General features: G+C 32.3%; 1 protein-coding gene across 2 annotated transcripts in view; it reads right to left on the reverse strand.

The window, feature by feature from the left end:
* Positions 1–4,976: 4,976 nt before the first annotated feature.
* The window catches only part of TMTC3 (transmembrane O-mannosyltransferase targeting cadherins 3), a 63,901-nt gene continuing 51,988 nt past the window's right edge, over positions 4,977–16,889 (reverse strand). For both annotated transcript variants that reach the window (XM_007165920.2, XM_057557608.1), the window contains 4 exons: positions 16,025–16,128; positions 14,576–14,745; positions 12,301–12,527; positions 4,977–9,111 (listed from right to left, as the gene is read on the reverse strand). In XM_007165920.2, coding sequence (XP_007165982.2) covers positions 8,297–9,111; positions 12,301–12,527; positions 14,576–14,745; positions 16,025–16,128 — 1,316 coding nt within the window. In that variant the 3' untranslated portion in view covers positions 4,977–8,296. The remainder of the gene's footprint in view (positions 9,112–12,300; positions 12,528–14,575; positions 14,746–16,024; positions 16,129–16,889) is intronic.

The following is a 16,889-nucleotide window of genomic DNA, read 5'->3' on the forward strand; positions in this document are numbered from 1 at the left end:
GATCCACCTTAAAACTTTCTCATTCTTGTTTGACCTTCCTAAAGGCTCTAATAAGTTGAATTTTTCAAAACCAGGTCTCTCACCCTGTTTCCTCATTCAGCACAAGACAGTCAGTTTAACCAGTTGTCTTACACTTAAAACTGCTAACTTCCAAGACTTGGATTGAGTGGCCCACACTGCCCTTCACGTGACTTCATGAGCTTGGCCAGACTACATATAAGGTCTAGTCCCTGTTCAAAAGTTCACACAACCACTCAGATATAGCTCAAGTTGCTTCCACTTTGGTTATCTTTATTGTCTTTTCAGATGCAGTTGGACCAGGTCTCCAACAATATCTCTGTGACCCAATTTCCTACCTCAATGATCTGCCTAACTGTCCTGACTCCATTCTTAATAGGACCTCTCTTTACGGTGGGAAGATGGCTGCCACAAATATAAACCTACATTCTCTCTCATTTTAAGTCAATAAAATGTTAGCAAAATCATGGGTAATTCCATTCGTTTTGGTTTGGTCAAGTTCCCATTTCCAAATGAATCACAGTAGATGGGTCAATACCAAGTGCTGAATGACTTAGGTCTGCGTCATATGCTCTGGCTTCCACACCTCCAGAAACATGTGGACTAATAGTGAATGAGGACTAAATTCCCAAATGGCCATTTGTAGAAATGGTGAAAGAAGTCAGACAAAATGTATGATTCCATTATATAAAATTGTAGAGAAGGTAAACTAATCTATAGAGACAGAAAGCAGATCAGTAGTTTAGGGACAGGGCTAGAAGGCAGGGATGGAACTGGAAAGGTTTCAAAGGGCATGAGGAAATTTTGAGCGGTGATAAGTTCACTATCATAATTGTGGCGATTTTTTCACAGGTGTGTTAATTTGTGTCAAAACTTAAATTATACAACTTAAATATTCCACTTTTCATGAATATTTTGGTTATTTGTTGTGGCCCTCATAATCCTAAGAATATTCTTGTAGCTGTCTTTTAGTGCACATTATATGTATTTCTTTTGTCTATGCAACTCAGAGTGGGAATACTAGGTCATGGATATTTACATACTCTTAAAAAGTTCCCTTGGGCTCCTTTGCTCCTGGCCCCAACCCTGTAGTTCTAGGCATCCGCTATAGATTAGTTGTAACTGTTATGGGATTTCATACAAATGAAATTGTATATAATGTACTCTTGTATATGGCTTCACCTGCTCAGAGATTCATCTATATAGTTGCATATGTCAGGTTTTTTTTTTTTTGTAATTGCTGAAACATATTCATTGTTGGAATATATTACAACTTATTTTTCCATTTACCTGCTGACGAGCATTTGGCTTGTTTCCAGTTTTGTGTTACTATGAATAAAACTGCTATGAACATTTGCATTATGGTCAAAGAACATCATCTCATCTTTTGGAATTTATTAAGGTTTCCTTTGTGGTCTGATACATAATCTACTCCTGTAAATATTCCATATGTGCTAGGAAATAATGTATATTCTCCATGTGTCAAGTAATTCTACATAAATTTAGTAGTTCAAACTTATTATTTAGGCATTTATCTGCTTATTTTTTTCTCTGCTGCATCCATTAGTTTCTCAGAGGGTTTTAACATATCCAGTTACAATTCTTCTATTTCCCTGTACTGTTGTTTATTGTTGCTTGGTTTATTTTTAGATTGTAATGTTAGAAGACATGTACATTCGTGATGGACGTATCTTGTTGTTCTATTGTTCCTTTTACCAGTATACACCACCCATTTTCCCTTATGCATTTTTTTTTTCCTGTTTGGCCTTCAATTCTATTTTGTTGTGTATTAAAATTGCTACCCCAGCTTGTTTTAGTTCATATTTACTGGTAGACTTGTCATAGTTTTATTGTTGGACCTTATATTTATAATTCAATGTAATATATATATAATTTAATTGAATATAATTAAAATATTTTTAAAAACCTATTTTGTTAGGTTTAACCCATTTACATTCACTTTAATTACTGCTACATTAGCCCTTTAGTTTAACACCTTCTTTTGTATTGCACTATTTATTTGCCCTGTCCTCATTACTACATTTCATTGGATAGAGTGAATTTTCTTCTGATGGATTACAAGTCATAAATTTTTGGGGTATAGTTGTAGTATCTATTTTTAACCTAAGTCCCATAATCATGTTTATTTACCCTACTGCTGTCTTAAACTTTATGTGTTGAGTATTTGAGTAGATACTATACCATTATCAAGATCTCATGTCCCTTTGAACTCTACCTCCCTTCCCTGCTTTAAGCTGGATATATTTTCTTTCTTAGAGTAAACTTATTATCCAGTAGGCATGAGATTTGGAAGAGAGGATGGGAGGAATGAATGCCTGTGGATGTGATGTTCAGTAGACCACTGGACTCATAGGTCGGGGGCATAGAGAAAATCTGGGCTGGACATTTGGAATCACATATAGCTAAAACCACTGCTCCAAGAAGAGGGGGAAGAAAGGGTGGAAGAGAGAACACTAGATTTTAAGGTATAAGCAGAGAAAAAGCCTGCAAATGACACTGTAGATCCACCTAAGGAAATGGTGTCATACAAAGGGACCATTTTAAATGTACACACTATATCTACTGCCCAGGAATTAATTTTACAGATATCGCTATTAGGTGTAGGTGCAATTCTGCTGACAGCCCAGTTACGCTGATTCCACTTCCAAGGGGCAGTCACCTGCCAGAGCCCATCAAAAACAGGACTCTGGTCAGGAGTGGCCTTGCTGTGGTTACAGATCTTTTTTGTGGCCTCTTTCAATTCTATGCAGAATTCTCCCTCAATTCTTAGGAAGAATGGGGGAGAAACTCCATATTCCTCAAATAGATCCTACTACACTGCCTGCAACTTTACAAAGCAAGAGGTTCACTTGAATTAACTGCTGAGATGGCCACCCATCACCCATACTTTAGTAAGGATTAATTTAATCAGACTATGCTCCTAATATCAGAAACTAAAGCCACAGGGGAAAGAAGGAGTAAAGAAGACTGAGTTTTAACCATGTAAGTCTTTAAGAAAGGGCAAAGTAGAATGGTTTGGTAAGGGGTATTCCGCTCAAGGCAGAAACATGAAGGTAACAGGTTCTTACAGAATATATATGCTACTTAGTGGGAAATATGCTATCCATTACTATAGTCACAGAATTCATCAAGAAAAGTATCAAGTCTTCAGAGACTTTTAGGTGTTAATATTTCATCTTACCTCCTAATGGCAGTGAAGAGCAACAGTGAGGTAGTACAATTTTAAGGTCTTAGTTTGAGTTATTTGTGCATTTTGATAATTTAATTTATTAAATAAATTTATACACTTAATATTTAATAAATATATATTATTTTAGGTTATTTATGTACCTGATGCCTATGGAACAAGCATTCATACTATATTTCTAATAATTTGTTTGCTATCATGACCATCATTGACATTACTTCTGCTAACACATATATAAATCAAATAATAAACATCAAATACAAGCCCAAATCTTGCAATTACATTAATAACTAACATCTATTATTTACTGTGCCAATAACTGTCCTAAGCAATTTAAATCTATTAATATATTTAATATAAATATATAACATATTTCCATTTGCTGAATTTATTTAAACAAAACAATTTAGAAATGTCATAGAATTAAACAAAACTTGACATGTAAACATACTGTCATGTTCCTGAAACAGACGTTGATACCTGATAAAAGTTAATAATTGCTTGCTGGAAAGCTGTCCATAAATAAGGCCAGTCTTCAGCAAACCTAAAAATATTTAGTTTCTTTAGCTCTTCTAGTCTGACAATGGAATACTATCAAACTACAATCAAATATAATAAAGACAACATTGGATGGATCCATCAGTACCACTGGTTACAGCTGTTAAAACTGTTTCATTCTTGGAGACACATAAAAACAATTAAGCCAATCACATCAAATAATTTTCATGGCTTAAAAAAAATCACAATTCACTGAGTGACGTTAATTATTGCTGTGGTCAAAACTTTTGGTAAAGGCTATTTACAGCATGCATGGCTGAGCATGCACTATTTATAAAGATACTTGCCAAAAAAAGATGTGGTATATCTATACAATGGAATATTACTCAGCCATAAAAAGGAATGAAATTGGGTCATTTGTAGAGACGTGGATGGATCTAGAGACTGTTATACAGAGTGAAGTAAGTCAGAAAGAGAAAAACAAATATCGTATATTAACGCATATATGTGGAACCTAGAAAAATGGTACAGATGAACCGGTTTGCAGAGTAGAAGTTGAGACACAGATGCAGAGAACAAACGTATGGACACCAAGGGGGGAAAGCGGGGATGGGGGGTGGTGGCGGTGGGATGAATTGGGCAATTGGGATTGACATATATACACTAATATGTATAAAATGGATAAATAATAAGAACCTGCTGTATAAAAATAAATAATTTTTAAAAGAAAAAAAAAGATACTTGCCAATTTGTTATAATAGGAGATATATATATCCATTATAATACATACACATAAGTATGTAACATACATGTTACATATATATATATATATATATATATATATATATATATCCCCTTTTAATAACTTTATGAGGAAAGTATTTTCCCCAACCTGCAGATGGGGAAACTGAGGACATATAGGTTAAACAACTTCCCCTAAGTTACACTAGCAAGGGTGGTACCAGTATGTGAATCCAGGTAGATTCATAACTTAAACTCCTAATTATTTCACTACACTGACTTCCAACTGTGTATGTATATAAAATTTCACATTTGAGTTTGTCTCATTTTCTTAACTGAGTTTCTGTCACTCTGGGTTGGAAATGTATCACTGTTAGGAACTAAGTTAACATGTATCTTTCTCAGGTCATTGCTTATAAAACTACCCGCCAGCTCTTCTTTCTTTGTGGGGGCAGAAATTTCTTGATATGCTATTATATTTTTCATTTTAACACTAAAAGGCAATTCAGGATAAGGTTTTAAAAAGTATCAATTTAATACTGAATATTTAGAAATATGGTACACACAGACACCACAGTAATGTAAGATGCATACAATTATCAACTATTTTATGAAAACTTAACATGGATGGCTGACATCTTCCAAAAGATAAAACTCTAGCCAAAGGTACCAGATATATCTGAGTTTTCATTTTAAATACGATTTAGTCATGCAGACAATTAGGTTTTTAAAAAAATAAATATGACAAATATATGGATTTCTGAAGTATAAACTGACATACAAATCTATATATTTTCATAATATTTTTCATTAAAGCATCCTTAAAGAAGCATTCTGTAACATGAAGTTGAGAGCTCAAATTAGATGAAAGGCATGAGGTTTTAATAGAACTGAGTAATTCACATACCAAACATCTACATAAAAGTAAAGACAAAATTGCAAACATATTTGCTTTATCCTCCAAGTCATCAACTTCATAAAATTACTTACTGGAATAATAATTATAAGATAAAATTCCCAATTCTGAATGTTAGTAAGGACACACATATAGGAGCAATATGAGAAAAAGTTAATTCTTCCTTCTGAGAAGGAGTGAAGGAGTAGCATAATTGTCCCTTGGGGATTGTCAAAGCTTTCCTAGAACTCCGAGGGAGTAGATTCTTTTGTAAAACAGCAAGAACTAAAACTACATCCCCTTATTAGTACATAAACCTATGATAAGCTTTCTTTTTCAAACTTACAGATGCTCACAACTGCAAAACACAGGTTAGTGAATTGGGCTAAAATGTCTCTACCCTCCATTTCCCCCAAATGGCAGCTTCAAAGGAAAAACTATCCATTGCCTTTTTCACCTGAACGGCTTGAATAAAATTTATATTATGAATTTAAAGAGAAGAAATAATCACCTCACACATATGCAAGCTTGATGGAACTTAAGATGGAGTAAATACTAGGTATCAGAAGGGCATATTCCTTAATGGAAGTTAAAACATCAAAATTAATTGGATTATATCACTAATTTAAAAGTTAACACGGGAGAGATAAGAGGATTTTCTTGAAGGAATTTAGAGCAGTGGTCCCTAACCCTGACTACAAATTAGAATCACTCTGAGAGGCTTTGGAAAAACTGAAGCATGGCTCTACCCATAAGAAATTCAGATGTAATTGTTGTAGGGTGGGGTCTAGATGATTCTAATATGAAATGAGGGTTGAGAAACACTGATTTGGAAAAGTTATTTATTACTCAGGGTGAATTTGATTTAAATAAATTATTCAAAATATGAGCACTTCCTACATGATAGGCACTGTTCTAAGTGCTAATGTGGAGAAAATTCTTTTTTCTATAAAAATCATTGGATATTAATATATCTTTTATCTTTTGAATAGTTACATAATTTTATTAAATTACTACTCAAAGCTTTTATTATGGTCTGCTGTCATAAAAGATTTCCTTCTACTTTTTTGAAATATCCTCACTTGATATTATAACAGAATAGATCAAACTCAAACTTATTCTCAGGATATATGTAGAGAATGTAACAATAACAATTTCATTTTTCAAGTCATGGTATATGAGGTATTCTCCACCTTATATCTGGAGTCACAAAGCTATAATTTAAAAACTGAAATTAGGTATTGCTTTAATGAATCAAAAATGTACTACCAGTGGTATCAGTGCTTGCTTTATATTGCCTAAAAAATAATCTATGACAGTGCCTCAGAGAACCTAGTAAGAGTAGGTCTTTAATGCAGACCATGTCTCTTATGACCTATTTATAAAACATCCCTTTAAGAAAAAAGTTACAGGAATATGGTTTTTGAAACATAATTAGAAATTAATTATCTCAAAGGGACAGAAATACAGTTTTTGAAATGCTACATAATTAGAAATTAGTTACTATCCCAAGATGATAGCTTGAGATTTAACATTTTAAATTAAAGCCAACTTTATTAGGTATTATAATATGCATTTTAACTCATGAAAAAAGTCAGATTTAATAAATTTGATTTGTATCTACTCTTCAAACTAACATTTTTCAGGTTTAAATTTGCTAAAACCAACTGACTAATTTATTAATCATATACTAGGCTAATTATCTTTTTTCTAGCTGGACAACAGGCCAAAAATGATGAAATTTTGGTTAAACCATAATATATGCATGTATAGAAAATTGCAATAGCAATTTACTTTCCATACTTGATGGACTTAAAACAGCGTTAAATTTTTTGTGGAAGCTCAGTAGTCAAAATAAATATTTAATAAAAATATACACCATAAGATATCAAGAACTTAGTGTTTAAAAATAAACTTTGTCACATTGTTTTGCCTTCAGTTAAACAGGACTCAATTTAGGTATCTAAGGCATCTAAGAATAATTAAGGTATGTTTTTGGAAACAAAATTAAAATTCAAGTAACACTAGAAAGATAACACTAAGATGAAAGAGAAACTTACTATGTTTTAGCTCAAAAGTTTAATCAAGTTATAGTTACTGGGACTTCTCAATATGACTATGACCCTAATAAACAGGAATAGTTTGGGAAATAAAAGTCAAAGAGTCATGATTATGTGGTTCATGCTGTGAAACCCTCAGTACGTAAAAAAATGAAAATACAGTATATATGAGCACCATCAGAAATGTGTGTGCGTATATGTATTTAAAACTTTACTTGATTAAAAATTGCCATTTAGAGTGAAGTTAAGGACAGGCACACAGTTATGAAAATACATTCTTAAGCTAACATGTCATATGACTTATTTTAAAATGTTTAATCTGGCGTTCCTTCTAAAAATCAAAAAAAGAATACAACATAAAGAAAGCCAGCCAGTATTCTTTTGTAGTGCCAAGTCCCTTAGAAATAGAAGGTTACTGAAGAAAAAGAATGTGTTCAATAAATGTTTTCAAATCCATAGTCAAATTCCAATAGTTAAAGGAAAAATGAAGTTAGCTAATAAATATGAATTCACAGAATAAACCAGCACATGTTGGATTTGCCCCCATGGGATTACCATTCAGGCCTCAGATTATTTTTAACTGAGGGTAATCAATATTATTCTGCTGAAAGAATCTTCCTTCTATAAGAAAAGATACAAATTTGCCACCTGTAATTTCTGCTATAGTCACCAAAACTCTAAAAACTACTGTCATATATAATACATACCCTGGGGTAATGAAAGGGTCTTTAATGAAAATCTTATTTTGATCCTACGTAGAGGCAGCTTATGATAGACTGCTAGTATCCTTGCTATTTTTCAAAGCTCTCAGTATAAGTAATCACATGATATAGACTGAAGTTCTTTGAAACCACTGTCACGTGATAAAGGGTAATGCTATTCACCATTTAAAATATGTTCAATCTCTTCTAGTCTTTTTAAAGCAGCAACTCTTTTCTTCTCAATTTCTTTGATTTCTTTTGTTGTTTTGTGGGGTGTTTCTTTGTCTGTATTTTTTCCTAACTGTTTGTTGGATTTCAACTGACTTTTATTATCACTTGTTTTTATTATCTGTGTGGGTCTGGGTTTACTTTTGATTTCTTTTTCATTTTCAGTTGGAATTTTGTCTCCTTCTATACCTGAAGTCTTACCAGCTGGGAATACTGGCTGTTCTACAAAACTAGATGAAGAAATTTTATCCCTGACTATACTCAAATGGCGTTGAATATATTCTTCATGTGGTGCTAATGCCAATGTTTCAACCAGGCATCTTTCAGTTTTTAATAAGTCCTTCTCTTCAAAATAAACAACACAAAGATTGTGTTTTCCTTGCACATTGCTTGGATCCATCTCCAAAATCTTTTCAAAACATTTTTTTGCTCCAAGTATATCTTTCTTTTGATTCATCAGAATGTCTCCTTTTAAAATGAGACCTTTGATATGATCAGGATGGTATCTGAGTAACTCTTCCAAGATTGGCAAAGCCATTAATTCCTTTGCAGTCTGAGAATACAAGAGAGCCAGATTAAACAGAGCACTTCTGAAATCGGCTTGTAATTTTATGGCTTTCTTCATCCACATCTCTGCTTCAGTGTCCTTTTTGTCATCCATGGCAAGCATTCCTAGATTGAAATAACCATTAGCATCTAGTGGCTCCTCATTTACATAGCTTAGAAGTCGTTTTCTAGCTTCAGGTCTGAGTTTAACCTCACCTAAGAATTTAAAAAGAAAAAAAATTATATTATGAGCAAATGAATCAGTCTGAGGAACAAAGCCACTTGCAAATATTTATCTAGATTACAAAAAGACAGCATCAAAACAATTAATTGCCGTACCTAAATTAAAAAACAGAAAAAAAAAATCTCAAAGTTTTCATAGGAAAGACGTGTATGAGCACTGAAATGGTAGCTCATTTCGTTTCCTTTAAAGCAGCAAAAGTGCCTCAAAAACTAAAAGGGGAGCCAAAGCAATCTTGAGGGAAAAAAACGGAGCTGGAGGAATCAGCCTCCCTGACTTCAGACTATACAAAGCTACAGTAATCAAGACAATATGGTACAGTCACAAAAACAGAAATATGGATCAGTGGAACAGGATAGAAAGCTGAGAGATAAACCCACACATATATGGTCAACTAATCTATGACAAGGAAGCAAGGATATACAATGGTGAAAAGACAGTCTCTTCAATAAGTGGTGCTGGAAAACTGGACAGCTACACGTAAAAGAATGAAATTAGAACACTCCCTAACACCATACACAAAAATAAACTCAAAATGGATTAGAGACCTAAATGTAAAACCGGACACGATAAAACTCTTAGAGGAAAACATAGGAAGAACACTCTTTGACATAAATCACAGCAAGATCTTTTTTGACCCACCTCCTAGAGTAATGGACACAAAACCAAAAATAAACAAATGGGACCTAATGAAACTTCAAAGCTTTTGCACAGCAAAGGAAACTATAAACAAAATGAAAAGACAACCCTCAGAATGGGAGAAAATTTTTGCAAATGAATCAACAGACAAAGGATTAATCTCCAAAATATATAAACAGCTCATGCAGCTCAATATTAAAAAAACAAACAACCCAATCAAAAAATGGGCAGAAAATCTAAATAGACATCTCTCCAAAGAAGACAAACAGATGGCCGAGAGGCACATGAAAAGCTGCTCAACATCACTAATTATTAGAGAAATGCAAATCAAAACTACAATGAGGTATCACCTCACACTGGTTAGGATGGGCATCATCAGAAAATCTACAAACAACAAATGCTGGAGAGGGTGTACAGAAAAGGGAACCCTCTTGCACTGTTGGTGGGAATGTAAACTGATACAGCCACTATGGAGAACAGTACGGAGGTTCCTTAAAAAACTAAAAATAGAATTACCATGTGACCCAGCAATCCCACTACTGGGCATATACCCAGAGAAAACCATAATTCAAAAAGACACATGTGCCTCAATGTTCACTGCAGCACTATTTACAATAGCCAGGTCATGGAAGCAACCTAAATGTCCATCGACAGGCAAATGGATAAAGAAGATGTGGTACATATATACAATGGAATATTACTCAGCCATAAAAAGGAATGAAATTGGGTCATTTGTAGAGATGTGGATGGACCTAGAGACTGTCATACAGAGTGAAGTAAGTCAGAAAGAGAAAAACAAATATCGTATATTAACGCATATATGTGGAATCTAGAAAAATGGTACAGATGAACTGGTTTGCAAGGCAGAAATAGAGACAGAGATGTAGAGAACAAACGTATGGACACCAAGGGGGGCACGTTGGGGGGTGGTGGTGGTGGGATGAATTGGGAGATTGGGATTGACATGTATACACTAATATGTATAAAATAGATAACTAATAAGAACCTGCTATATAAAAAATAAATAAATAAAATTTTAAAAAAACCAAAACGAAAACAAACAAACAAACAAAAACAAACTAAAAGGGATGAAATATCTCCTGATAGTTTAGATTCTAACTGGGAGTAGATGAAGAATAGAGAATTAAGAGGAAGAGGCATGGGATTTGCCAACAAAAACATATATTGAATCTTGATTCTGTTAATGTTATGACTTTATGCACTAAACAAATTATTAACTTGTCTGGGTTAACCTACTGAATTTTCTAATAATTACATGAGATATATAAAAAATGCTTAGCAAATAGTAACTATGACTGGATAAACAAAATGTTCTAATCTTATTAAATCAGATATTTTTTGTATGTTATTTAGAATTTTTTAGGACTTTTCAAAGGTAAAAATACACCATTATATATAAAGCTTATAAATATAAATCAGGTTTTAGGAAACAAATATTTATTGAGATAATTTCTATTGCAAATAAATACAAAGAAATTCAATTTCTAAAACTACACACCCCAGGGTGTAGTCTTGTGTCAGATAATGGTCACCTTTCATGATTACTAAGGTTAGCTAACTTTACAAAAACATTAGTTTCCTAAACTTAGCTTTTTTGAATAACAGGCATAAAGATCTTCCTCTATTCTTTTATGTGACAATATGATAAATAAAGAAAATGTGAAATAAATCAGTAGGCTTAAGTTCTTGTCTTGGACTAGTTACTAACCTAGCCATATAAAGTTAGGGTAGTTATTACATCGGTTTGGTCCTCACTCTCTAATCTACAAAACAGATGACTGGCAAAAACAAACTCAAAGGCCCTCTTTAGCTATAAAATATGATTTTATGATTCTTACATTTTTTGCAAAAGTTTTATAAAAGTATCTAACAATTAATAGATTTTTCCAAACATAAAAATTACGATTATAAATTATATATATTGCCTTCTGAAGCAGTACTAAAATGTATCAAAGATCCTGATTTATTGTGATGAATAATTTAGTTTTGCTAAATTTATAGAAAATACAGGAAATTATAATAACATCTCAGAAAACAGAAAACATCTCAGAAAACTGGATACAAAATGATACCAGAAGTATTTGGACTTATAAATCAAGAGAAAATAGAATACTATTTTGTCTAAAACATATAATGCTCTTGGCTCCCTAGAAATAATTACCCAAAAATTTTTACAAATTCAGATGATTTGAATAGTATATTTACACATAAGATATATTTCCATGAATAAAATGACAAAATAGATAAATATGGCATTGCTTAATAGATTGTCTGAAAAATCAGTTTTAACATATACCAGAAGAACTAACAATTAGTATTGTCATATATGTTAAGGCTATTACTTGAAAAGTTTATTTCAAATATTTTAAATATTCCTATAAATTATTTACGCAGTTTTGATATAAACCATCCATTCATAAAGTGTTTGCTGCGGGTAACATTAGGTTTTATTATATTTCAAACTAGAATACGTTTAAATATAGAAATATTTTGAAAAAACATACCTGATTCTTGCATTAATATAGCAGAGTTGAATAACGCTAGCTTATGTTTTGGATTTAGTTCTAAAGCATGATTAAAGTTTTTTAGGGCTTCATTTGGTTCTTTAAGTTCAATATGAACAATCGCCAAGTTGTACCAAAGATCTGCATTGTTTTTGTCCAGCTCTAGTGCTTTAAGATATGCTTCTTTTGCTTTGACAGGTTTATTCATTTTTAAAAGCAATTCTCCTCTGTGGAAAAATCAAACACAGCTTCACTTACGTTACCATGTCAGTCTATACATACTATTTTTCACAAGTTTTAAGCTTTTCCACATATTCACAGCTTTCCTTTTAACTTAGGTTCTTAAAATTTTCTTTTTTTTTTTTTTTTTTTTTTTTTTTTTAAATTTATTTATTATTTATTTATGGCTGTGTTGGGTCTTCGTTTCTGTGCGAGGGCTTTCTCTAGTTGCAGCAAGCGGGGGCCACTCTTCATTGCGGTGCGCGGGCCTCTCACTATTGCGGCCTCTCTTGTTGCGGAGCACAGGCTCCAGACGCGCAGGCTCAGTAGTTGTGGCTCACGGGCCTAGTTGCTCCGCGGCATGTGGGATCCTCCCAGACCAGGGCTCGAACCCGTGTCCCCTGCATTGGCAGGCGGATTCTCAACCACTGCACCACCAGGGAAGCCCTTAAAATTTTCTTTTAAAAATAACTGAAAATGTCCTTAAACCTGAACACATCAGTTTAGCAAATCTGGCTTGATACGTTTTCAAATATTATTAAAGAAGGAAAAAGCATGCCTGACGCTAGAGGGTAAGATGTCGGGAGGTATCCAAGAAAGGGGAACAGAGAAAATATATTCTTTGAATATATCTTGAAAAACAGCAGACTAGTCTACATCAGAAAAATGATAGCAACTAGAGTGGGAGATCAATTTGTCAGGAGATGAAGTAACAGCATTTGAAGGAATATAAATACAGTAGTGATGGGGAAATTCCAGTATTCAAATCTGTTAGCAATGTCTCACTATACAAAAAGCAGAACATTAGAAATTGTTTACCCCTGAAAATTATTTAGTTTTCTTCGATGTATTCTTATAAAATGACCATTCGTTATAAAAAAAAAAAAAAAAAAGGAATTTAAAAAGCCGATCTGGTAGGACTGAAGGGCAATAGCGCCACCTGTAGATACTTTTGAGGAACACATCTGGAACTAATGATCACAGTTTGAAAATCATTTTACAAATCATTCTAATATGGTTACATTTTCTGTTACAGAGCTTTAAAAAGTCATTTTTACATATGTGCAAATCAGTTTAAGTACTGAAATGAGAGTTACTTTTATTATAATACTACTCTTTCCTGAAGTATTAGCATAGGCATGAAATCAAACTATTAATATTCCCAATTTCTAGAGTAAGTGTCCAAAATGTGATTTTTTTAAATGCAGAGATTATTAATTCTTTATAAATTAACATATGACAGGTTTTATTTATAGATACAACCCCAGTAAACTTAGTGAATTTCAGCAAGCACTAGATAAGGCTGAACAAAGACAGCTTCCAGCTATGAACGGATTTTATTTCAAAAACTTAAATTCTGAATGCATTTTCCCCATATAAACAATGTGACAAATTATAATTAGGTTTCTGGAGTAGGCTGCAAAACAAAGTTTAACATAAAATTTTCCTCAGGTACAATACAAATGATAAGACTTACATGAGAAAATATATCAAGTTCTAACACGTATTGCAAAAATTTTTTTACTGGCAACTAAAAAGTTTCTTTGTAGTAACAATAACCAGTCAATTCTCAGTATTAATTTAAGAAAGCTCTTGAGAGTTCGATATTATATAATTATTTCTTAATTAATTTTATATATAATGATTTCTTAATTATACAATGATTTCTTAATTATTCTATAATAATTAAGAATAACTTCTTGTAAAAATAACTTATTTTCTAACAATTAAGAATTATAAAAGGTAAATTTCAGCTGTTTTAAATAAAAATGAATTTGGTGATGAGAAGCAAATGAAATTAAAGAGGAGCTTTTCTTACCCTTCTTTTTGTATAAATAAACCTGTTTGCTATTATAAGTTATGGACTCCCTTGTCAATTTAAAATCAAATCAATTAAATTTGTTAGTCTAAAACAGGCTATATTTCTATGTTCTTGGTTGCTAACTAAGATTTACTAGAAGAAGATAAAAAAGCCAAATTAGTCAAAATAGCTTAAAAGTATATGCAGATGCAGCTTTAATCTTCTATAGTGAAAGCCTAAAGCGAACTACAACACCTGCTAATGTAAGCCTGCTTGAAGTCGGGTCTCATGCTTATTGCTTGTCGGTACAGCTGATCCGCTTCTTCCAGTCGGGACTCATTTGCTCGTATCAGGTTGGCCAGATTAATGTAAACATTTAAGTGGTTAGGTGCAATTCTGGCTGCATATTTTTTACCAGGAATAACCTGTTAAAAAAAAGTGTTTTTATAATTTGACATTTCAGTACCAAATAAAATCTGAAGTAAGCAGTCCTAGTGTTTTATTTAAAATTTACATAGAACATAAAAAGATACACTGCAATACTAAAATAATACATAAAAAATGTGAAATAATCTGCCGTATCCACAAAATGTAAGTAAAATAATTATTGTTTAGTAGCAATGAAGGTTGTATTTTTTCATTCATGCCAGCTCAATAGATTACTGTTAGATTTTTACATATGTATTATTTTATGAAGTCATAGAAATCAGAACTTCTAGAGGCTAAGGTCCCTTGGTATGTTTGAGTCAGACCAGGAATAGAACTTGGATCTTTTCTCTCAGTCTACTGTATTTGTTACACCATGTCACCTTTCATGTTGTCAGCAAAATATTTCCTGGTTGTGATAACAGGGTAGTTAATTTTACTTCAGAGTTATACTAAACCCTCACTTGTTTGGTGGAGTTAGGAAATAAAATTCTCTAATTAACTGATTATTCGGGTTAAGTAAAGGTTATTATATATAATATATATGAACCCAAATTCTCAATGAACATAATAAATTATATCTGATAAAAATCTTTATTGAACACAATTTAACTTTAGGATCTTAGGACTGAAATAATTCTTAATGTATCATGTGGTCCAACTCTGTTTTTAAAACATTTAGCAAACTGTCAAATCATTTCAATATTACTACTGTTATTAATACAATATTAATATAAACTACAATTGAGAAAACTGTAGCCCAGGGTAAACTATCTTTGCAGATTACACACAGCTAGCTGGCCAAGGGCAGTATCAGATTTTCTAACTTTGACTTTGTATTGTGGATATCCAAGAAATCTTGTACTTGTGACATTATAGCAAATGATGGGCACAAGATAGCAACAGAGATGTATCCACTCATTTTATCACTTTGTTTTCTTCATTTATTTTTTGATAGGAGTAATGCTGAATTTAGTGCTTATTGCACATAAATAAAATTCTTTTCATTTAAAGTCACTTAACTCATAAATAACTTGTAATCAAAAATATCTAAAATTCATAATATAATTTGGTTTTCCCAGACTAAATTTTAATTAAGTGAGCTATAAAAGTAAATGTAATCTTTTATAACACTTACAGTAATAGATGGTTCACTGGACAACTTACTTTTAATATCAACAAATTGAAGAATAGATAAGGATTTTCCATCTGGATAATTCTATTCAATATGGACATCTAGCAGACATGACACAATAGAAATAATTTATGACTACTTACTTGAGGCATCAGCGACTTAGCCGTCATGTAAGATTCTTCAGCTGCTTTGGTTCTATTTAAATTTTTATAAGTTCTTCCTACATTCATGTGGGCACCAATATCATCTAAAATTAAAAAAAAATCATTTGTTGGCAAATACACTAAATAGTATTCAATGTAAACTACTAAGAAGACATGTTTCTAGCAACAAACACACTAAATCAAAAGAATGCAAAAGGAGGCAATAGGTCCTGCTTCCTCCTTAAAGCTCTTCTAACACAACTTATTATAACTTATGAGCAAGGCTACACTAGAAAATTATTAAATAAAGTACCATAAGAACAGAAAATATACATATGACATGAAAAAACTATTTGAATGGCTCCTGGAAGGGTTAAGATATGAGAGGGGAGAAAAAAAGGTAATGATTAAATTTACATCTTTTTTTTCCACTATATTTTACTATACTATACTAAGGCTTACTCCTATTTCCTTAATCACACAGGTTTGGAATTCACTCAAAAAGTATGGCTCAACTCTAAAAGCAAAAAGGATTTACAAGTGAAAAGGATCACCATGATTACTAGAATTATTTCAAGTATTATAAATAACAAAAATGAATCCATGGTGGCATAGGGGCAAAGAGTCTGTGAAAAAAACTTTGTGACTTTGTTTTTAAAAATTTTTGTGAATGTGGTTGGAGTGCAAGTTATCTGGATTCTATAGTATTACTTAAGATGCAGCAGCCCAGATCTCTTAAATGATGATAGATTCTCATATAATTTAATTAAAACTTTTAAAAAGGTTGTCTTAATATCGAATCCTCAGCAAATTTATTCAGGGATAGAAAAATATACAATTTAAATAAAAAAGATGAGGGTTCATT

This window comes from Balaenoptera acutorostrata, chromosome 11, assembly GCF_949987535.1.
Source record: "Balaenoptera acutorostrata chromosome 11, mBalAcu1.1, whole genome shotgun sequence".
NCBI classification, from domain to species: Eukaryota; Metazoa; Chordata; class Mammalia; order Artiodactyla; family Balaenopteridae; genus Balaenoptera; species Balaenoptera acutorostrata.